The 23,149-nt window shown below is 41.8% G+C and overlaps 1 protein-coding gene across 1 annotated transcript in view; it reads left to right on the forward strand.

Annotated features, from left to right (window-relative positions):
• HS1BP3 (HCLS1 binding protein 3) overlaps positions 1-19,213 on the forward strand; it is a 45,745-nt gene extending 26,532 nt beyond the window's left edge. The window contains exons 6-8 of the mRNA XM_026044887.1: positions 7,527-7,681; positions 7,972-8,107; positions 18,530-19,213. Coding sequence (XP_025900672.1) covers positions 7,527-7,681; positions 7,972-8,107; positions 18,530-18,761 — 523 coding nt within the window. The 3' untranslated portion in view covers positions 18,762-19,213. The remainder of the gene's footprint in view (positions 1-7,526; positions 7,682-7,971; positions 8,108-18,529) is intronic.
• The last annotated feature ends 3,936 nt before the right edge of the window (positions 19,214-23,149 follow it).

A 23,149-nucleotide genomic window follows, 5' to 3' on the forward strand; every position in this document is an offset into this window, starting at 1 on the left:
TCACATGTTCAAACATATTTATCTATTCAACATTTCTCCAAAAATTGCTCAAAAGTGACTAACAAAAAACTAAGTTATATGKTTTTTTTTTTTTYAMCAWTTCAGTATTGAAGGAACCAGTCATTTTTCTCCAAAATGGTTGCTGTTTGCATTTGTCACTTGTAAGTTATAGTTGTAAGAACTCTTACTAAAACATTTAAGGTAATTGTTGCTCTAAGTGCATGCATTTGGAGACCTTTAAATGTCACATCTGTCTTTTTCCAGAATGTTATGTCTATGGAAGGTAAAATGGAAAAGGAAGARTCTGAATAAAAAGATGAATCGAATCCATGTTAGCTGTGGGCCAATATTTTAAGGGCTGTCATACTGTAGAACAAACAGCTTAGGGTTATCACTGAAACCTTAGACATTTTCATTACTATAAATTTCTGATCTGTAAAGCCTTCCTTTTTGTGTTTGTTCCTTAGTCTTTTGAGCAGGTAGCAGATACATATTCAGTACAGAGCTTTTTTACACTACCTTTATTTCTGCTTGGTTGACTTTATTGGTAAAGCTGCTCAGATATTTTGTGAAGAATGTCTCATAAAAGGACAATGTTTATAGGTTGATTTCATTACAGTTGTCATATTCGTATTCTTGTCATGTTCCACATTTTATCGCCTGGTTACTCAGCATGGAGACAACACTTTACAGATATGCAACACAACACTTTACAGATATGCAACACAGTCCTTGTCCGCTGACTTCACTGTCTTAGGTGCTACAGACCTATAGCAATCATTAATTAGTGTAAAAGAATGATTTTTTTTTCCTTGGGGTATAATTTTCATAGGGTCAAGCCGTAAAACTGGAGCCTGTGTTCATAAGTAGATCTATTCACATGGATAGTGACCTTGAAGGACTGATCAAAGATTAACGTGTTAGAATTAATACTAGGTCTCAACTCTCCTTCCTAATTCTTTCCTGATAAAGCTTCCTTTACTCAAAGAAAAAAATATAAAAGAGCAAAGAAAAAAATATAAAAGAGAGAAGTTTAATATGTGTTTTTTATTTCATATCAAAAGTAACTGTTAAAAATCCATGTTTATTTTTGATGGTCAGCTATTATAACTGTTTATCGTTTCTGATGAGGTGCAACCTCTTCCCTTTCTTTCCTTCTCTAACTTGCTTATTGCTACTTCTCAATTTCATCCTCTTTTTTTTTCTCCTTTTTTTTTTCACTTTCCTATTTGCAGTTTCATGTTGCTCCTCCAGTGGCAGCCTGTAAACTTTTTCAGAAGAATAAAAACAATAATAACCTAGAGACTTAAAAGCAGGAGCAAAATGATTCTAGAGTAAAGGTAGGAGAGTAGCAGATGCATGATGCTAGTGCAGGGGAGGAGAGGGCTAAAGAGGACCAAGAGCTTCCAGTGATAGTCAAGGAAAGCAGGCAGTAGTGCAGATGCTGGAGAGCAAGCTAAAAGTATCTGATATTGGCGAGAAATCTGGGAAGCAAAGCCAAGAGGGATGAGAAATGGGAGGAAGGTGGTATGGAAAAGGCAAAGACTAGGCACAAGAAGAGAAGGTGCTGCAGAAGAGGGAAGCAGAGCCAGGATCAGCGTTTTACTTCACAGCTTAAAGTTCAGTCTTATCAAGCATACAAATAAAGAAAGAGAACTAGAGATGATATCCTGTGAGCGCAGATCTTGTCATCATCGTTCCTGCTGTGATGCTGTTTTTCGAGTCCCTAGCACAAACAGCAAGACACGAGTGTCACTCCACGGCTGCAAAAATGAAAAATGGTTCTCGTTTCATCCCTCCTGGCCTAAGGCATCTAAGGGGCCTAAGGTACAGATACATCTGCTCTCTCTGTGTGAGAAACAAATACAGTGCAATCCCKGTCAGCAGGAGACAGGACATAGGAGCTTCCATTCTGCCAGTCCCATTTTTAGGAAAAAAAGTGTGAATTTTCACGTCTGTTTGTCAGCCTTTGATAAACCCTTAGTATTAACCAAGCCTGTAGTCTTATAAACAGAGGAAAAAAGAAAAACAAACCAGTATGATTCTGACAAGACTTCAGCAGTGATCACTCAATCACTCTCTTAATTATTTTCTGATTGCATCCACTATCTACCTTTCCCTGACTTGAGCAGTATTAGCACAAAGCTCCCCAGCCCCTGGTTCTTGGCATTGTACTTTTCTAACACTAGATTTATTTTTAGCTGTCTGGAAGGAAACTTCCCTGAAATTCAGAAATGTGTTGAATAGGTAGCTGCAGGGTGCAGAAAGACATTTGGCCTTTTCTTCTCAAACACATTAGTGCATGTTATATGGTTTTGCATATTTGAAAACATGTATTATTAATGTGAGTATCAGGGTAAGAGCTATTTTGCTGCCATCAGAAATCCTAAAAGGGCCATTCTGCTTCTTTATAGGCAATTCCCCAAATACTTGGAACTATTTCTGGCTTTTTCACGTTCTATTGGCAACTCTATTATGCCTGTCTTCTGTGGATCAGTGTCTTTGCTGTAGTTTAACTCAGACCTGATTATATTTTAAAATTCTTCTTCCTGTCTGTCCTTAAGTTGTTTCAGCAGATCTCACATTCTGTTTTAATTTAGAAAATCAAAGGAAAATGATAAAGACTTTTCCTACATGGTAATGTTCTTCTTTGCAAGCTACCGTGCGAGTCTTGTTCTCTTGCTGAGCTTATTAATGCCTGTGTGTTTCATTAGTTGTTAAAATGAAAGCTTTACAGGAAATGTTCCTATATTATGATTATTGCTAATGAGCTGTATACTAAAGAAAATTTGTCAGTCTATGGTCATGTTTTCTGTTTTTAAATGACATTGGAAGGATATCATCAGAAAGTTTAAGATCCAATTTTAACACTTTTTAGCTTCTTTTAGGAATAAGAAGTATTCTAGAGTGCTGAACCCTTAAAAACAAAACAAAACAAAAATAACAGATTTTCCACTAAAGCAGGTCCTTAGGTGGGAAATGAACTCTTAAAGTTCTGTTCCTTTATGCTTTCTTTCATTTTGTTTTTCTGTTGGAACAACTAATCCAAAGATTGCAGCATAACAAATTTTCCCTGCAATTTAATATTCTTACTTTAAATGATTTCTAATATTTAGTTTTCAGCTCTTACGGGGCATCTTATTTTGGGGTTTGCCAAGGCCATCTAAAACACTGTAAGCTGCTGTGAGATCTAACAGGAAGAAAGCCGATGGTGTGAGATAAGGTATCCGTGTGGCCAGCACTTGTCTCTCAATGCTTAGCAGTCAGGCTGCGTGGCGTTGAGTTAGATTTTTCTGTTCTGCATCCCTGGCCCAAAGCAGATGAGAATGACCCCTTTTGTTGTGCCTGTTGTTATCAGACGGCTTGGGAAAATGAGCACTGCTGAATGAAAASAAAGCAGCAGATGACATTTTGTTTTCTGCATGAACTGCTGTATAGGATCTTTGTTTTTCAGAAACAGTTTTCAAGAAGATATGCTAATATTACTGCTATATTAATAGCAGTTCTTCCGTGCAAGCCAGAACATAGAGGTGTTGTGGGAGCTGGGATGCCTCTTTGTGTTAGTGAGCTCTGTCTGTGTAAAACTTGTGACAATCCTAAAATATACACATGTGTATTTTGAATAATTCTTCTCTGTATTATTAGAACATTCTTTTCCCAGAGCATTTCCTAGAAAAAAAGAGGTGGCCGTGTTTTCAGGATAATGAATGCTAAAATATTTGTCTGGCTGGGCATTGAGATTGCAATTACTCTGGATAATTACATAAACAGAAGTGAGTATTTATTATGTGTCTTTTAAACCAGCTGTGAGTGTGGTTTAGGGTCTCCTGTCTTACTAAATATGATAGAGAGCCTGGGCTCTTTCCTTCAAGCTATATGGCACTACATGCTAGATCTGGAGGTCCAGTGGTTCACAGCATAGGTATCACACATGCAGATCTGAAAATCTTATCCTCCCGCTTTGGAGAGTCTTAGTCCTCCCCAATGCAGTTTTCTACAGCTGATCAAGAAGAGAATTCCTGCGTTATTGATGTGCCYGTGAGCTCTGGAGGCCTCCGTGGGAGTGCCCAACACTGTGTAAGCAGCAAAAGGAGAATTGCTTTGCAGAATGGGCTTGTTTTGAAGGTGGTTGCATCTGCATGCAGGGTTTTATGGACATTTTCACAGGTGATTGAGAGTCTTTGGGGAGCCAGGAATTTCCACTTCRTTTTCAAGTGAGTCTGCAGGCTGACTAGGCAAATTTATACTCACTAGTTTTTGGACGCCTCTTTTTGATCCAGACTTCTTCAGTGAAGACTGAAGGCTCTAAAATCGGTCTTCATTTACAGGCACACATGATGGCTCACAATGTTTCATGTATAGAAACCAATAGATTCAACTGGGTAAATGGGTAAGTTTTCAGAAAGCTCTTCAGCCGAACAAAGCATACATCAATTTTACGGTTTGATAATTTTTTAAAATTCACTGAAAAGTCCACTTGTTTCATGGCAAGGGAAGAAGCAATGACATGGGTCATCTTAGGCCAGGTGCAGGTAGCTTCAGGATGTCACGTGCCAACATTGCAAGTGTGATGTTCAGAGATCTACTGCATGAGGAAAGCACTGGTGCCTTAATGAGAGACTCCTTTCAAGTTAATTCCCTGATGCTACTGAATGTGGTTTTTCTTCCCTCTTTTCGCCCTTGCATGCTTTGTGCTCTTCCTRTGTGCTATATCTAGCACTTGTGGAATCTCCTGACCATCCAGCTTGGTTCTCAGTTCATGGGGAGGTGACAGATACATGGAGGGGCCAAAGGGACAAGCAGAGCTACCTCTTTCAACACTGTCCCAGGCCAGCTGAAGCTGATTATGAAACCAGAACCTCAGACAGACTCCGAAACTTCTTACACACCCTTTCCCATCTCTTAACCTCTGCTCAGCAGAGCACAGGCTCAACCAGCACAGCTAAATACGGAACCGTGGGAACTGTGTTTCGCAGTTGGAGACTGACCTCAACGGAGGCCCTCTATGGATACGCTGGAATTATTTGGCAGTTCAGCTGTGCCTTCCTTAGAAGGGCAGTGAGGGGAAACGACTTGAAGACAGAAAAACAACTTCTTCATGTTCCTACTGGTAGCAGTCAGACCCTGTGGGTTTGGCCCCGTGCCCTGGAACTGCCAATGGAGTCCCTTGGCAAAACAGAAAGCCAGTCGGTGTAAGTGGGCTGGTTTGATGGCTAGACTAAACAGAGGTTTAATACCAAGGCTTTTCAGTTCATTTAGTTTTGCATACTGTTTGTTATGACATTGTTTTTATGGTTCTTTTCCCTTTACTTGATGTTTCCCAGCATTCTGYGACTCCTTGTGGCAGATATTTCCAGCTAATTTTACTAATAGCCATAGCTAATAATGCTAATAGTGAACCCCTTGCTAACTTTGCAAGGGTGGAGAGCTGTTGCTCCTATATATCCAGCTGTTGGATCTATAGGTTCATGAACAAGCTCCTGTGTTGTAACAAGCCCTCGTGCGTCAGGAGAGCTGTTGTAACCCTCTGCATGGACAGGGATCTTGTCGAAGGCTTTGGACACTGTGGATTTGCAATCCTTAYCTACATGTTGATTCAGTTCTCCAAAGAGCACTAGTGCTTTGAAGGACAGGAATTCTGTAGATAAAAGTTGCTCCCTCCTCAATAGATCTTACTTATCCTCCCCAATAGATCTTACTTATTTGTGCCTACTAATTCTATTTAATAAGTTTGCCAACTCTGTAAGACTCTGCCTTATTGTTCTTCTCTTCCTGTCTTTTAAGTAATGGCCCTCATTTGTTACCATTTGTTACCTGTTCCTTTAGTGCTCAGGCTCAATTTGAGTGTCAGATTGCTTACTGCAGCTAACAAAGCAGTAACTTTGTGTAGAAGTCCTCTGTGAAAACAGTCTAGTTTGTATGTAGCGTTACTTCAGATTTTGTCAATACGTGGAAGAAGCCTCTTTTTCTCTTAGTTTTTTTGCATGAGACTCTTGGGTTGCTGAAGGGCAGCATTTCTTGTTGCAAAGAGGTGAAATACTGATAGCAAGACACTATGATACAGAAGGTCTATTTTGTTGTGAAAATGGAAGTAACAGGTCRCTGTGTGCACGGCTGGAGTTGGAAGAGGTTCCTCGGTGTAGCTGGAATGTGTGTGTAATCTTTTGACCTCAGTTCTGAGCTTTTAATGACTGCAGCATGTTAAATGATGATAATTGGGTTTGCCCTAGGCTGAAACCTGACCTGCTCTCTGCAGAGGAGAAAATCAGATCCTCTAATGTAAGAGGTGCTCGAAGGCGCTGACTTAGTAGTTGCCAAGCTGTGCCTGGTAAGAGGAAAAAATCTCTAAAATCTGGAGATTTTTTTAGGAAGGACATGTTGCCCTAAGGAATTATTTTCTTTCTACTTAGTTTGAATTAGACTTTCCATCCAAAGGCTTTTGAATGCTCTAAATTCTTTTTTTTTTYYTTTTTTTTAATGCCATTTTCTGCCWCATAACTCAAACTCAAGCTGCCCTCCTGTGAAATCTGCCTTTTAGCTTCATCTCATAGAACACAACTCTTAGGTATGAGGGCATGAGACATGTACTTTTCCCTCTGTTCTTGGAAGGAGATTAATCTTTCCTAGTTTAAGCCATCAGCAAATGGCCTTTAATCCAAAGCAGTTTTTAGCCTCCTCCTGTACCCACTGGAGAGACATGCAGAGAAATCTGCAGAGATTTATTGCATCCAGATGTCAGCGTTCAAAATAGATGGGATTAATTGTCCTATAGAGATATGTCTCTTTCCATTGACTAGAAAAGTCTAAAAATTAACTTTGTGGCACTGTCAAACTTTTAGAAGGCTAAATTTAGAGCAAATTAATCTTACTCTCAGTACCAGAAARTCTTGGCTGACTTTTGTAAATGCCGTCTGTCCAACATAGTCTCTACCAGTCTCTGCTCACTTCATCTTAAGGGTACAGTAGACTTCGTASTGTGTCTCCTTTGGGACGTATGAGGATGTTCTCATACACTAACTAGCACCTTCATGCATCAATCAAAAACTGCAGCAGTCGGTGGTGAGGGAATAGAACCAAGGAAACCTTTTAAAACCCTTCCAAAGGGATCAGTGCAATGGTTCAGCCTACATGTTATTTTCAAGCCATCCCTTTTCTATCTGTCTGTAACAGTGTTGTTGGAACAACTGTTCTTTCTTATTTTAAGCTTTCTGCGGGGGAGGAGTAAAAGTGTTAACAACAAATGTGATAGGTGGTTTTCACAGTACGGCGCTGCTAGCACTGCTCCTCCAGTTCCCATTGGCTTCCTTTATAGGTCTTAAGAATACAAAGTGTGAGTACAGTTAGAGTACATCAGAGCAAAAGTTCATCTAGCTCAATATCCTGCCAGTGACTGTAACSGATGCCTGCGTACCTTTCCATGATGCTTTCCCAGCCTCCATCTATTTTCAGTTTATGGGACTTTGCAAGCCATAAATCTTTGTTAAATGTAGGATTGCAGCTGATTTTCTTGTCTCTTATGTTTTTAGAACTAAAAAAACAAGGAAGGTATCTGCTTCACCAGCCAAGAAAGAAGAGGAGCCTAAGTTAACCCTTTTTGAAGAGGAAGTTGATCCAGAGGAAGGACTGTTTGGCCCAGAGAAAGATTTCTCATCAGTTGGTACCAGAAAGAAGATGAAACAAAGTAAACCTGTTCTCCATTTGTTTATATACACAGATGGATTTTTCTAAAGCATTTTGCATAAGTGAGCTTTTAAAATATAGTGATACAGGTTAAAGAATGACTTGAGAATGTTAAGAGAAATCTTAGAGGTAGAATCATATAGAGGAAATAAATATGGAACTTTGTGGATTGGAAGTCGTTGTGTAAAAATAATTTCTTTTTTTCCAACTCATCACCGGATTCCCTAGCTAGTGTTAATGTGGATAATGTATTATGAAGCATTATTTGACTCTTCTGGTTCCTTTTTATAGATCTGAAACTATTTGAAGACCCAGACCTTGGTGGGATGGTAAGACTGGGCGACTCACTACTGCTTCCAGCTGCTGTTGAGAGCAGGGAGTTTGTGCTGAACAGGAGTCCAGAGGAGGACATTGAGGAACTGCTGAGGTACTCATCTCAAATCTGTCCYGTAGCACGAAGATCCTTTGAGTATGGCATTAGACGGTTTAGATCTTAAATTTGAGGGCAAAGCTTGAATACTGTTGAATGCTAACTGTGATTTGGTGCTTAACTAAAAAGGGAGGGAATATCTGTGTCATGAAGCTTGGGATTTAAAGCTATTAAAAGGGAAAAATAGTAGGGTCCTTTGTGAAGAGTAGGGTGTGGGGTGTTATCCTGTGACTCCTAATGAATGGTCTTGTAAACCCAAGACATGCCATCCAGTCCCAGGTGTTTAACGTGGCAGTTCCAGTTTCTGTCACAATGATCCACGGAACGGTAGAGACTTCCCTGCCTTACGAAAAGTGAGGAATTCCCAAGTCCAGAAATTAAGATGAATTCTCCTTCAATGCTCTGAGATCAGGGTTTCTCTCTTCCTACTAGAGTAATGATTTTCTGCTGCTGGCTCAGAAAAGTCCGTGCCACTTCCAGGAGAATTTCTGTGCCCGCCTCCACAGTCATAAAGGACTTGTATTAAAAGCTCCATTGCTCTGCATTTAATCTTCAGCACAGTAAAGGGGAGGGATGGAGCTCACAATTTCAGAAAGGAATAATATACTTGGTGTCAGACTTAAATTGCCCCCTTGTTAGTGTAGCTCTGGACATATCATGACCTAACATGTTTTATTCCCAATCTCAGTCTCACAAAGCTAGTCTGCCTGTACTGCTAATGCTCATGAGATCAAAGAGGGAGGCAATGCTCGGACACCAGCATCACTAGGGAATCTGTGCTGCAGTGAAGAGTCAAAACTTGCACCTTCGGGATCTCAACAGGGATTTGGAAGATGAAGTCAACCTGTTCTAAGTGCTAATTCTTGCAAGCCAGCTCCTGTTAGCATGTATGGCTTCAACAACTGGTGCTAAACACAGGAATGAGAAGCTGTGTTTGGATTTCTTGGAAGCAGGTGGTTTTGCAGCTATTGTTTTCTACCTGTGCAGAAGCACTTCCCTATCGGAGTGGTAATACTTGATTTAATTTAAACACATGTTAAATTGGATTAGGTATCACCTCCCATTACAACTTGACAGCCCCCCCCCCAATGTTTATAAAAGCAAGTGGAGGAGGATATGACTTGATGGCGTGCTGTGGTACAGTGATAGTAACCTCCTAAGTGCTTGTAATATTTTCATATCTGCCTTCTCCTGTGCTAGCAATCTCAGCATAAAGTGCTTGGCCCAGATTGTTTATATGGATGGAAAAGAAGTGCCTGTTTTAGTGGAGCCACCAGAGGAGAGAGCTTTTCCATCTGTTGTGTTAATGTCGCTTGGATTATATGGTTGCCCTTTCTTCATTGCAGAGAAAGATCTCTGAAGTTTGCTTTGAGAGCACCAGACCATGCCTTCCCCATCAGATTGGGGTCATCAGTGCTAGCAGAACACCCAGATGATAATGGAAAACTGGAAAAAGATTCCACTTCTTTTAAATTACAATCATTTTCACTTGTTCCTGATGCATTCCAGTGCTTTCAGCAGTTGGCAAATGATCAAGATCCATGTGGATATGAATATATAACGAAGCAGAAAGTCTTGTCTGTGGCCCAGTGCAGGAGTTCTTGAGGCAATCTAGAGCCAATTCAGGGCTATTCCAGAGGCAGAGGCAGATAAGTCAGGATCTGTCCACTTGTTTAGGTGCCCAAGGCTCTCTGTAATCCCTGTGTTAAACCTCGCCCAGGGTGTTATCTGCACATCACTGGGAGCAGAGAGATTGAATCACAAGCAGACCCCGAAAAGCTGTTAAAGGGGAGAAAGGGAGAGTTCTGCTTTAACCTAACAGAGTGCTTTATCTCACCTATAGGTACTTTAACAGCAGACATCTGAGAGCCTGTAGCAGAACTGTCAGGTCCATATATATGGAGGCAGCCTCTGAATCAGCTTCCACCTTCCCTTACCAGCAGGCTGGTCTTGCAGGTGCTTGCAGTGCTAGAGTGTCTTTCCCAGTCAGGGACCCTTTATGTGGAAAAGGGCATGAGCTGAGCCTTGCTGCCTGTCTGGGATAGGAGTGTGAGTATATCTTGAGGCTTGAGAGTAAATCTAGCCTTTACCATGTAGATGCCACCGTCCTTGTCATCTCTCAGAGGGGACTGGAGAACTCTTTTCCCAGCTCCCAGACCAATATGAGAGCTGTGACAATCCACTTTTTAGTGGTCTAGAGCTGGGTGGGCTACTAGAGGCAGCTAGCAAATACCTTGGTCCCTGTTTAACCACACAGAAAATTTGCCTGGAGATTTGTTGTCTAGACTTAAGACCAGCCAAGCTATTATGTGCCAACAGGGTGGTGGTAGGTGAGGAAATCTTAGACATGTTCACTGTACATAGATGGATTAGGTGAATGATGCTGCTATGATAACTCTTGACCTATGTGACACACATCAGTGCTCCTGCAGTCTTCTCACATTCATGTGGTAGATCCGAGAAGTGCATGACTTGCTGGAAGCAGTACTACACAGCATCTCCATGGGCATTCCTTCAGGGAATCATGAACAGCAATAAAAAGCACTGCATAAGGCAGAGAAGGGCAGCACCTTCTCCATCCAGAGAGGAGAGCAGTGTGTTGGTCAGAGCAGAATGCAGGAGCAACCAAATCCTTCATGATCTTCGTGGTAAGCAAGCACTTGTAGCAGCAGTAGCACCACATCACTGTTGGCACAGCAGTGATTCCCCTGCAGTGACTTGTAACTCTTGAGGAAGAGACTGTTACAGAGACAAACGAGTCTGCAAAATGTATGTGGGCTGTACGTGTCACAACATGAGGGAGAAAAGATTATGATAAATGCTTTCATTGTGAACTGTGAAGAGTCTGCTCCTCTGGATACCTGCTCAAATGAAATGAGAATTACTATTTTAATACGCTTCACATAAGCACTTGAAAAGGACCAGATGCTCTGTTAGAATAATACAATGTTTATTACAGTGTTTTAATGGCCAAACTCCCACATCCACTCAAACAAATACTTTTCCCCTGCCAGTCCACTGACCAGCCTCCTACTGGTTTCTAATTTCTTGGCCTATGGCCAAAATGTAGTGGTGGTAGTGAAGAAACTAGGTGAGTTACCTTGCTGATCTTTGGCACTGTAGCTCCAGGCACTCTTTGCTACCCCTTGGTCTGCCAGAAATCTTTGGTGAGGTTCCTATAGGGGACTGTACTGGCATGTCCCTACAGAATATGTAGACCAGCGCAGGACTATGAGGATCATCAGGGGCCTGGAACATCTGCCCTCTGGCAGGCCTCTGAGCTGGGCCTGTTCAGCCTGGAGAAGAGAAGGCTAAGGGGGGATCTGATCAGTGTCTACAAATACCTCAAGGGAGGCAGTGAGGAGGAGGGGGCCGGCCTCTTTTCAGTGGTGGCCAGCGACAGGACTAGAGGAGACAGACACAAACTGAAGCACCAAAAGATCCACAGGAACTTAAGGAAACATTTCTTAACAGTGAGGGTGACAGAGCCCTGGAACAGGCTGCCCAGGGAGGTTGTGGAGTCCTTTCTGAAGATCTTCAACACCCACTTGAATGCAGTCCTGTACCACATGCTCTAGGTGACCCTGCATGTGCAGGAGGGTTGGACTGGATGATTTCTAAAGGTCCCTTCCAGCCTTTTTTGTGATTTTGTGATTTTAGGCTAGTGATAGAAGCCAAACTGTTAAAATCAGTGCCCTGCAAATTCTCCTGTCATGGCCTCTCATATCGTCTTAACTTCCTTGGCTCCACTCATCCAGTGGCTGCAGATTTGCAAATTAAGTTTTCATGCAGTTGGACTGCAGATGACCTCCTCTGCCTCATTAATCTAAATTGTGCCTGCATGGTGTGATGGATCAGGTTTTTATGGAAAACCAATGCTAGAATTGATCCTGTGAATGTCACAGCAGGTCTGTGGGCTCACAGAATTACAGAAATTACCACACATCCTAGGCTGGAATAATTACTGTGGTTGTGTGAGCAGCCTTTTCAGGAGGGAATTAATTAGTTTCACCTGTGATAATGAATAGGGAGTTGAACTAGAAGGAAGCAGCTGGCAGCACAAGATTTTTCTGCTCTTATTGAAAGGCACAATCCAGCTTTTACCTCTTTGCTGCTGCCTACTCTGCTGCATCCTCTTAAAAGATGAATGTTACCTGTATTTGCAAGCAGAAATATATCTACAGGTGCAAGATGTGCCATCAGCAGTGCCAGGGATGACCCTTTCAGCAGCACAATGTTGATAGAGAAGCTGAAGCTGTTTGTGAAACTGCCTCCTAACAACGGCCAACAACTGTTCAGTCCATGCAGCCTCCTGAGGAAGTTGCTCGTTTCAGTTTGGCAAGAGAGCTTTGCTACCCTTGAAGTGGAGGAAGTTTCTCTGTTCTTCAGTCAGCCACTGGTGGCTGCTGGATTCAGAGGACAACATTTGTGCTTTCAGACCAGCCACATGGACCAGTAGCTCCAGCACTGCCTGTTGGGAAGTGCTTTCTCACTGTGCTGAGGACATCAAGGAAAGGGGAGAAGAAACTCCAGAGGGCTGTTTGGATGATGGGCAGGTGGAATGCAGCAAAAGTTGGGAAAACTAAGTCAGGAATTTCCTGACTGCTCCTGAGCAGTTTTTCTTTCTTGTTGTGACCTGACTGTGGGGAAGGAACCTTGATTTGTCTGTAGTTTTCAGTAAACAACTATTCTTCCTCTGTTTACATGTCTAGTGGGTTTTGTTTTGTTTGTTTATTTTCATTTTTTTTGTTTTTGTTTTGATGCCCAAGAGGACTTTCTGTGCTTTAAGCATTTATTTTATATATTTTTTATTTTTATTCTTTACTGTGAGGGTGATGGAGCCTGGGAACAGGCTGCCCAGAGAGGTTGTAGAGTCTTCTTCTCTGGAGGTCTTCAAACCCACCTGGATCCCACCCTGTGCCACATGCTCTAGGTCGTCCCTGCTCGAGCAGGGGGGTTGGACTGGATGATCTGTGGAGGTTCCTTCTAACCTCAACCCTTCTGTGATTCTGTGATTTTTTTTTCTGTGAGTTACAGGGATATTGTTCCAAGCACCTCAAGAGCTGCAAAGTAAAGTTGGCTTTTACTAGGAAGATGGGAAACACAAGGTTTTGCCTCATCTTGGGAACATGTATGGGTTGTATGGAATAATGCAGGGAGTTTACCCAGAGTCCTGGTCTCTCTCGGTCTAGCAAGGAGTTCATAGGCTTGAGGGTTACCAGATTTCAGCATCTTTGCCCCCATTTCTGGCATTTTGAACAGCGAATGCTACATCTTCTGCCTGCTCCACTTTGCCCCAACTGCTCCATTTGCTGGTGACCAAGCAACTCTGAGTAAGGCATAGAGACTTGAACGTCCTCAGACTGGGGAGGTGCTCCAGGCAGAAGGCTGTGACTCTTGGGGGTTTCTAGTGGGCATGTGCGTGTATCCATTCCCATCCATACCCATCCGCCTGCTTGAACAGTCCCTGGCCCATGCCAGCTCCTGGATCATGCCTGGGAGTCTTTTCAGCAAAAGGCTGATCTGACCCAGACCAAAACTCCTGTACCAGGAGCTCTTCTGCAGTTTAGCCACGCAGACTCTCATATTTCAGTGTCCAGACATATTTCCTGCCACTGTCTAAAGTACCAGGATGAATTTATCCATAATGGATTGTAAGGGAAATGAGGGGCAGCATGGAGGATGCCTGCCACACATCACTCATTTTGCTCCCCTTCAGACTCCATCCTGTATTATTTCCATAGGCCCCTGTTAGATGTCTGGCTGTCTCTGCTGACCAGGCCAACAGTAAGGGCCAACAGCCACTTTGAGTCTGCTGTGCCTTTTTAGATACAAGACTTTTCCCAAGTCATGTGTGATATTACAGCTATAATATTTCTACACTTTGCTAAGGTGTCTCTTGCTGTTAGAATCAATACCAGACTAAATAAATACACTGGTAATAAGATAGGGAAAGATAAAAGTCTACTCTACAAGTGCTGGCATGAATGGCAAAACCTGGTTTCTAGCACAATCCTTTCGAATACTTCACTGAATTATGGGGCCCCCAGCAAGGTGATTTTCCTCATAGGGCTAGGTGCTATACACACACATAGACATTCCTGTCCCAAAGACCTTGTCCACACCCACACACAGGGCAGAATTCAGAAGAGTGACATCTAAAATTTGTTATTCTGATGGCAGCTGAGTCTTTTTCCTGTGAATAAGAAGCYTTTCACTCTCTTGAAGCCCACAGCCTGTCAGTCGTATCACAGGGCTTTGGGACAAGCTTTCTTTCATAGTAAATAGCATTTTTTTGTTACTTCTGCGTCTGGAAACAATGAGATTTTCCACAAATACTGAAAGTCCATTAATCAGCACATCAGTATGGCAGGAATTTTAAGCAACATGGTACTGCTTAAAAGAGACTAATTACAAAATGATTAATTACATGGATTCTGTGCCCGAATGCCTTTAACAAGAAGCGGGGTGGGGAAGGGAAGGTTCTTCCTTTAATCTCCTTGTTATTTCAGAATAGTTGCTAGATTTTTTCCCCCTCCTTCTGACCTAGAGGTAAATGGGGTGGTAGTTATGCACTGTAACAATTCATTCCCTCCTCAAGATATAGAGGAYCTTGTTTCCATCTCTGCCTGAGGCATTTTGCCTTTTACCGCTTCACTTTCCCAAAGACAGTTGTGTCTCACAGGATCAGACATCAGTAGATCAAACAGCTTGCCTTGCACCACTGCAGAATGAACAGGTTTTAAGATAAAGACCACATGTTTTCTGACGTTTTCTCTGTAAAAGACCCTTTTCTAACCAGAGTCTTTCAAAGATGTAGGAAAAAAACCCCAACTTCATATGATCAGTCTCTAGACTTTGAAAAATCAGATCTTCTGGAAAATATTTGTCCTGAGTAGCCACCACCACCAAAAGGCACCTGCTGAACTGCATTGTGTTTGTGACTGTGCTGGGGGTTCTTGTTGCTGGGGTTAGCACAGAAATTACTGCAGAGCTGGGCARGTTCAGGAAGCTACAGTGTCTGATCAGGTGAATGTAGTTGCTACTGACCCTGCTGGGTAGATCAGCTGCCCTTCTCAAGCACTGCCCCTAGTTCAAAATGATGCTTCTTCCATATAACCCGTGCGTTACATATGCCTTGGTCATCTTGGTCATTGCTTTTTGTTGCCTGTGACCAGAGCTTTAAAACATGCTCACTGACTCATTCCGTATYTGTTTATGGCAAGTAGAGAGGCATCAGATCAGCTGAAGAAAGCTGGGCTTCAGAAATACCAGCCCTAACGTGTTTTGTTTATTGCACAGCAAAGGGAATAGGGAGCATGTCCTGGCAACGTGATCACAGGTGTGAAATCTCAGCTTTGGAGCAAACAAAAATGCCAAGTTAATTTCATGTCCGTAGATGAGGTATTCGGAAAGCAAGAACATGCTGACAATGTGTTAGGTGGGATATGACACCCACGGGAAATCTTGAAGCCAGAAGACATCAGAAATCTTACAGTCTACATAAAAGAAAATATGGGCCTCAGAGTTACTTGGGGGGATGAGATTTGAGATAACAGCAGGAGCTCTCTGCTAAACACAAAGTCCGAGGTGTTGAGTTCTGGGGTACTCTCCCTGCTCTATCGCTTGGACATTTTAGGTATTTCCTAGTTTTAGATGTTGGCATTCAAGCACTTGATTTTAAAAGATGAGTCTTGGTTAGGACTGACCCTTTTTACATTTCATCATGGAAAATCTTAAAGCATTCTGGTCTGCTGTGCAGAATGCAGAAAGTTCGGGTTGATCCTTGGCTGTTCCCTTTACGGTCATTCAGGGTGAACATAGCTTGTCTCAGCCTGGGCAGTGCACTCATAAGCTCTTCATGCGTTTTAATAAGGACAAATGTAAAAGAAAACCCTGAAATCATGGAGCACACCCCCCTCCCCACCCCGAAATCATACAGATCCTTAACCCTGGATCTGGAGCCTCGATCTTTTCAAGCACCTGCTGTGCTAGCATTGATGGAATATACRCCAGGGGTAGAGGAACAGTGTCAGTAAATATTGATTCTTCTCATGTTGATCATGTTCTGCCCCCTTAACCCAGCCAGTTGCTTCCCAAGCTATGGAACAGCTCAGCTTTGATTGAACTGTCTGCTTTTTTGAGCTGTGGAAAGCTCCTCCAGCTGCTCTGCTGTGTTACAATTTCTCTCTTAAGATTACCAGTAAACAAACAGAGGAAGGAAGAAATCATGGCCCCATTTCGTCAACAGAAGTTATTCCAGTGACTTCATTGAGATCTGGATGATCTGCCAAGGTAGCTTCATTGGCTGGCACAAAATAAGTTGATGTGTCGATGAAGGAGATATGAATTACAAACAGCAAATGAGAGGAAAGATGAAAAAATACTTTACGTAAATGAGATGAGACTCACTCCAACTGCAAGGACTGCCTACCCACGCGGCTTATGGAAGGACAGACTAGAAAAACACCATCCTTAGGCTCCCTGCATACTTTTCTATTCCAGTGAGGGGAGTTACTGGAGTGGACTTGCTCCTCTCCCAAGTCTCTTTCAGTTGCCAGGGGCTGAAATGAGGAGTTTCAGTGGTAAGCAGCCATTGTGTGTTCCCTGGGTTATGTCTCTATTTAGTCCTCACCATTTGCCACGAGATGGTTGCTGCTGCTCTGCCTGACTTAGAACATCCAGCCCGTTCCTCCTGGGTGGAGGAACTGTGTCACCTCTGGATGTAGCACTCTGGCAGAGGACAGAGAGAGGACGAGCTGCACAGAGGCAGCCAACTGCTTTCTTAAGAATCACTTTACCAGACTATCTTCTCATAGAATCAATAATCCTTAAGGTTGAAAGGGACCTTTAGTCCCCCATCTAGTCCAACCCCCTGCTCCAGCAGGGACACCTAGAGCATGTGGCACAGGGTGACACCCAGACGGGTTTGGAAGATCTCCAGWGAAGGAGACTTCACAACCTCCCTGGGCAGCTTGTTCCAGGGCTCTATCACCCTCATCATTCCTTATCATTCCAAGTTCTCTTCAAATTAATTAAGTAAAACTATTAGAGGGTATATTCAGCACAGAAGATAATTCCAGTCCCCTTGGAATAACTGCTGCACCTTAATTTTATCTCCTAGTTCATTAGCAGCTTTTCTGCCAGGCTCCCCTTTGGCTGAAGCAAAGGGAGTTTCACTGCTGGCACTGTGTTAAATGTGTTCATTCAGCCCGTCTCAGATCAGCTGACACTGAAGTGTATTAAAAACAGCTCTTAGGTTAGTGTTTGTAAACAAATTGTTAAATCACTTTGTTGCTTGAGACGCCACAGTCAYAGAGTCCCACTAGAGCTGAGGTTTGGCAGGTAGATAACCCCTACTTATGAAACTGCTATTTCTCTTGATCTTCGGCTCCTTGTCCCCCATGTAAAGATTACGTTCACACTTACTATGCCTCAACTTTCTTATTTTTGCATGCTACAATTAGGGGCATGACTTTTGTAAGTCATCTATTTTCTAAGTATMAATGAGGTAGCTGTTTTATCAGATTCTCTTCTGTAGGTGGTCATTACACAACTGACTATCTGCATGTGTTGCTCTTTGGGTTTTAACTACTTAAAAAGAGTTGATCAACAAAGACTTTGGCAAGTTAATAACTGTGTTTACTCCTTATAGTATTTTGTTTGACCACTYTGCTCAGATGACTGAAATAAAAGGCTTTAATTCAGAACAAAAATTACTCTGGCCTATAAACACTTCTCCAGCTATTCTAATTTTTAGTCTCCCATCTCTGCTTTATCTTCAGGAGATGTGATGTGTCACAACCTCATTCCCTTTCTTTCACAAACTCACTTTTCAAAGGCAGGTGCCTCTTGGAGTCACTCAGCACTTTTTTGGGGGAAAAAGGTTGCCCAAAAAAAGAATCCTTAAATATGCTCACAGATTGCAAAGCACCTTCAGTTTATTGGGAGCAAGTGTGAACTTGTTTATTCTAAAGGCATGACATCTTCCAGTTTCTTATGATTATGTCTACCTTGAGAGGGGAAGCAAAGATGAGTTTAAAAAGATTCTACCATTTAAAATGTCTGAGTTCCTGGAAAAATGAAGCATCCTGCCACAGACGCAAAGCACTTTTTTTTTTTCCGCAAAAATAAAATGAAGGTCATTTTATTTTGATAATTGCAAACTGTTTTTAACTTAGACATTTGAAAACACATAGTAAAGTGCATTCTGTTGGACAGTGAATTGCAAAATGTCATAAAAACACAGTTCTTTTGTAATGCTGAAACTTTTTTGAAAACTTTCTAAAGCAAATTCGTTGAAGTTGATCCTTTTCTACAGAAAGTTTCTTTTTCCCAAATTGTGTTTTTCACCAAAGCAATGCAGAAATTGCCAAGCAGTGTCACTGAGGACTAACTGATGTTTTCCTTTCATTCCAGAGTTGAAGATGATATAGAGAAACTCTTGAAAATAACCTCCAAACCCAAACCTAAGGTACCACCAAAACCACCTTTACCTCAGAAGCCAGTAGTTTCACCCAGGAAGAACATGAATTCATCACAACTGGCAAAGACAAAGGAAGACAAGATTCAAACAATGAACGAAGTGGACATCCTCCAGTATATCCAGGAAAATGAATCTATTGACAATGAAGATGCAAGTCTCTTCTGAATATACATAGTTTTAAAATGTAGTGTTGCCTTCTTGGTCCAAACTCCCACTGAGCTCAAGTGATGGTAGGAAGAATTGGCCAGGTCACTTTACTCTCACAGTGTCTGCTTATGTATCATGATTCAGAGATCAGCAAGTTTGACTTGCACAAGAATGACTTGACGCTTTTAAAACAGAGCAACTGTGGTGTAACATTGCCTTAGATTTTCAGGGCTTTACAGAGGATGTGTACAAGGACATGGCACCATCAATTATGTCTAGTAGAGTCACATAACAAGTTATTTTAGTATCAACAGCACAGTTTGGGGCAGCTTAGTCCTAATTGAAAACGACAAGCATGCAGCRCATGTGGCAAGTATGGATAGTGTCCAACAAATGGTCTGAAGCAGGACAGAGTTCTGTTTCTGCCATTTTACACAATATATTTCATCTCACCAGAAAGGTTATTTTCATCTTCTCCTATGCATTATTTTATCAGCTCTTTCTTCTCTCACTGGTATTTCAGTATTCATAACCCATAACTGTCAAGTATGGGTAAAAGTTCCTTTGTAGTTCAGAGGAATACTGAAATGCCTGACTGTTCTGCTGACTTTGTAGTTGCACAACTGCCAGCTTGTAGGAGAGATTAGAAGAGATGGTAGGACTGCAAACACTAGGCACTGTGCATCTGTGGCTCTTGGGGAGAATWGTGTCTGGCTGAACACAGCTAAGAGTGCAGCTCCAGAACTACAAATAGATTGCCATGAGTAGATTTGGATGCTGGAGGATTCAAGATTCACAAGGCCAACTTTTGCCAGGCAAGTTTTCCTGGATTTATCCCTATAGTCATTGGAGAGAGAGAGAGAGTCCTCCAGAAGATGATTTAGGGCMGACATCCTAATTGAGGAACTCTGAATGGGTTTCTCGAGTCCCTCTCTCTCTCTCCCTCCCTCTCCCTTCTATAATTTAAAGAAGGAGCCATGATGATTAATTCCACTAAGCCAAAACGAGTCTTCTGTTAAAAAAAAAAATCCCTCATTACTGTGGTAATCCTTTTAACAAGGCCAGAACAACTTTGGAATTAGCCAGAGGGGAAGAAAAGAAAATGGAAGGAAATATACCGAAGAAATATTAATATTCAAGAAAAGTGAGAACTACCTGTTAGAACAGGCAACCTGGTCTATTTGTTTTCTTCCAGGACTCAGGCTCACTGGCTCAGTGTATTAAATTTACATGTTACGTGGGTTGATAACTGCTGTTATATAGGAAGAAACTCCTGAATTCCTGCTACCTGTGATCTATACAACTGTGGAGAAAAGCTCCCCAGAGAAAAAAATACTAATATATATAAGTCATATCACTATCTCTAAATCTAGCTTTTTAATATAGAACAGAATGAATAGAAAGCTTTATATATATATCTATATTTTTAATAATGAAATTATTTCTTTAGGTCTTTTTGCTTTACGACAATGAAAGTTATGGTAAAGATACTTTGGGTTGATGGGACTAGTAAAATAGAACCATTGGCTCTGCTTTATGTAAAACAGGTTTCAGTATAATAAAACATTTTGCTAACCTGCCGGCGTTGTTGGTATTGTTGCTTTCTAGGTTGTAGAGTAGCAGCGGATGGGAGTTAAAAGGATGGTTTTTGAGACATGAGCAGCATTACTTGGTGTTAAAGCACAAGCTCAGCGAAAACCCTACGTAAATACACATCACACCGGGAACACAGCTGAGGTCATATTCCCTTTGAGAGCAGCCAGAGGTAAAATTATACATGGGCCAAGATGGTATCTGCCCCACTCTCTGTTAACAACATGCCCTGGTGCAGCTAGGAGGTTTGTTTATATCCATTCTGCTAAAGGGGAACAAAGGTACTGAAGGGGGAAAAAAAAATAAAGGGACTGGTCAGAGGCCACACAGAGAAGAGCAGACAGGGGCCATGCAGGACAGCCTTCCTGTGGCACTAGCTGTGTCCTGAATAGCCAGTCTGTTTGCAGTCTTGGTCTCCCCTTTCTTCTGCCTTGCTTGGGAGCCTGTTTTGGTATTTTTGGCCTGCTGCCGAGCACATGGCTTGAGCACTGCTGAAACTACCATTCCAAAGGTCAATGTGAATTTAATGATTAATAGTCTGACTGCAGATCGACGCCTCTAAACACAAAGGGGAAAATATTAAAGTTCCARACGATAATTTAGAGAAATAATAGGACAGAGCTAGAATAGACCTGGGAAGACCTGTTTGTCCGTGGTTCTGCACTAAGCAGGAACACTTAGTCCATGTCCTTCTGTCCGGGATGAGGTGTTACTGGGGTGAGCTAGGAGAGACRACTGGTGCCAGAGGACTGCATGTGGTTGAGTGCAGTTAGGCTGCAGCGATGCCTGATTATGGARACTGAATTCATTATGCACGGGCTCTAATTATGTCTGTGTTATTTCTCGTAGATGCTTTTCTAGGCTGCCCTGAGAAGCTTGGCAGGCTGCGGTGCAGTGCTGGGTACATCGCAGCCTCTCAGTGTGCTCTTACAGTACTTCGCTATCCYGATTATTGTTCTTCCAGTGTCTAATTGTCCTCACAGCTATACACAGAGAACAAGGTATCCCCTTCCTCTTCTCATTCCCACTTCTTTCCTCTGAGGAACCTTGATATGTTCCTTTGGGTCTCTTTTCTAGACTGAACAACTCCTTGCAGTGAGACAAGCAGCAAGATACTTAGAAMATCACTGGGGTATCAGCTTCTCAGAGCTTGATGTCTCCTAGCTAGTTGCTGTCACTTTACATTGATCTTCTCTGTTTTTAGAAGAATTACTTTCTCTACACATACCAGTTTATCTGGGGCACCCCACATCTTTTCGTTAACACCTTGGTGCATTGACACAATTTGCAGCCTCTGTGTCACTGAGCTCCCCCACTTCCCATTCCTCATAGCAATGACATCTGTCCACCTTCCACTGCTCTCAGGTGCTCTGTTCAGAAACAGCCCATGCTTTCAGAGAGAAGAAGAACAGACATGATATATTATGATTATAACCGTGGGAACATTCCCCATTCCACTGAGCTGTGTCCATTCTGAATGGTCAAGGAATACTTCACCTTTGACCCTTCCCAGAATYGACTAATTAAGGAAACAAGGCAGGGAAGGAAGAACCAGCGATTGTTGCCTGAGGTAGATTTGTAGGATGATTTTAAGATGAGTATTCTGCATCAGAAAAATCTATCTTTCCTGTCAAGTAACTAACATAAAAAGACCCTTCATAAATCCCAGCACCATGCATTTGTTTTACAATGCAAATGTCTAGCTCCAGTAATATTTATAGGCACTTGGAGGTGACTTACAGTCCTTGAATAAATTATATATAATGAATCATTATTATACAACAGGAGAATGTCAGGCAAATGCAGCCCAGAAAAATTGCACATATTATTTGAAATGACATCAGGAAACCACACAACAAACTTTGGATCCTGCTAGACTAGATGATTTTTTTTGTATACATACATCACTCCTAGTAGCAACTATTTTATTAGCCTGCTCCTGACAACCCTTGAAATTCAATTATGGACTCTAATGTAGTTCTTGGCTGACAAGCGTCACCTTTCAGCATCAGTAATAACTAGCTCACCAGAAGATTTGAAAAGCAATAGAATTAAATTTAAACCTTTACAGCAGATGTTTTGTTTAGGGATTAGAACTCATAATAGGTATCTCTACTGCTTTAGAAACTGCTTCTTGTTCTGCATAACCTTCTTCTGCTTGCTGGGTGGTACAGGACTAATTAATGAATAATACTATATACTTCATTATCCAGGTTATAATTTAAAATGTTGATTCCATGGACTGGGCATAAAAGCTCTCTGTYGGGTAGGTCAGCTGTTCTGTGCTATATTTTAAGGAAAAGTAATCGCCACAGCAATTATGGCATGGTTCATCCTTTGACACTGTGAATGGGTCTAAAAATGCATTAAACAAAACTGATATTTCTGCATTTCAGCCACCAAAGTTTGCTGCTCTTGAATACATTGTTTTGATTATGAAGTACATARGAATCCTAGTGCCAGATTTTGAGCRCTGGGGAATGGGAAAAACATGGGGGCAGAGGGAAAGAAGATACCTGCCTAATTTATGCACAGGACTTACTTCCATCTTTTACCTCCCTTGAAGGACCAAGACTGTAGAGTAGAAAAGAACAGTTTATTTAATGGCTGTTTTGGCAAGATGAGCTCCATGGTATTTCAAATAAACATAAAAGAAAAAAAAATCCTGGTGTGTTTACTGAACACTTTTCTTATTTCTCTACTAATTTCTATCTGTTTTTTTAAAATTTGCCCAGGGAATTGGTGCAAATGATCATGAACTTCTCAGATTATTTTGTTTGTAATAATAATTAAGGACCGCTAATTTCACCTCA

The sequence above is a fragment of the Nothoprocta perdicaria genome, unplaced genomic scaffold (genome assembly GCF_003342845.1).
Source record: "Nothoprocta perdicaria isolate Ctin4 unplaced genomic scaffold, notPer1 scaffold_39, whole genome shotgun sequence".
Taxonomy (NCBI): Eukaryota; Metazoa; Chordata; class Aves; order Tinamiformes; family Tinamidae; genus Nothoprocta; species Nothoprocta perdicaria.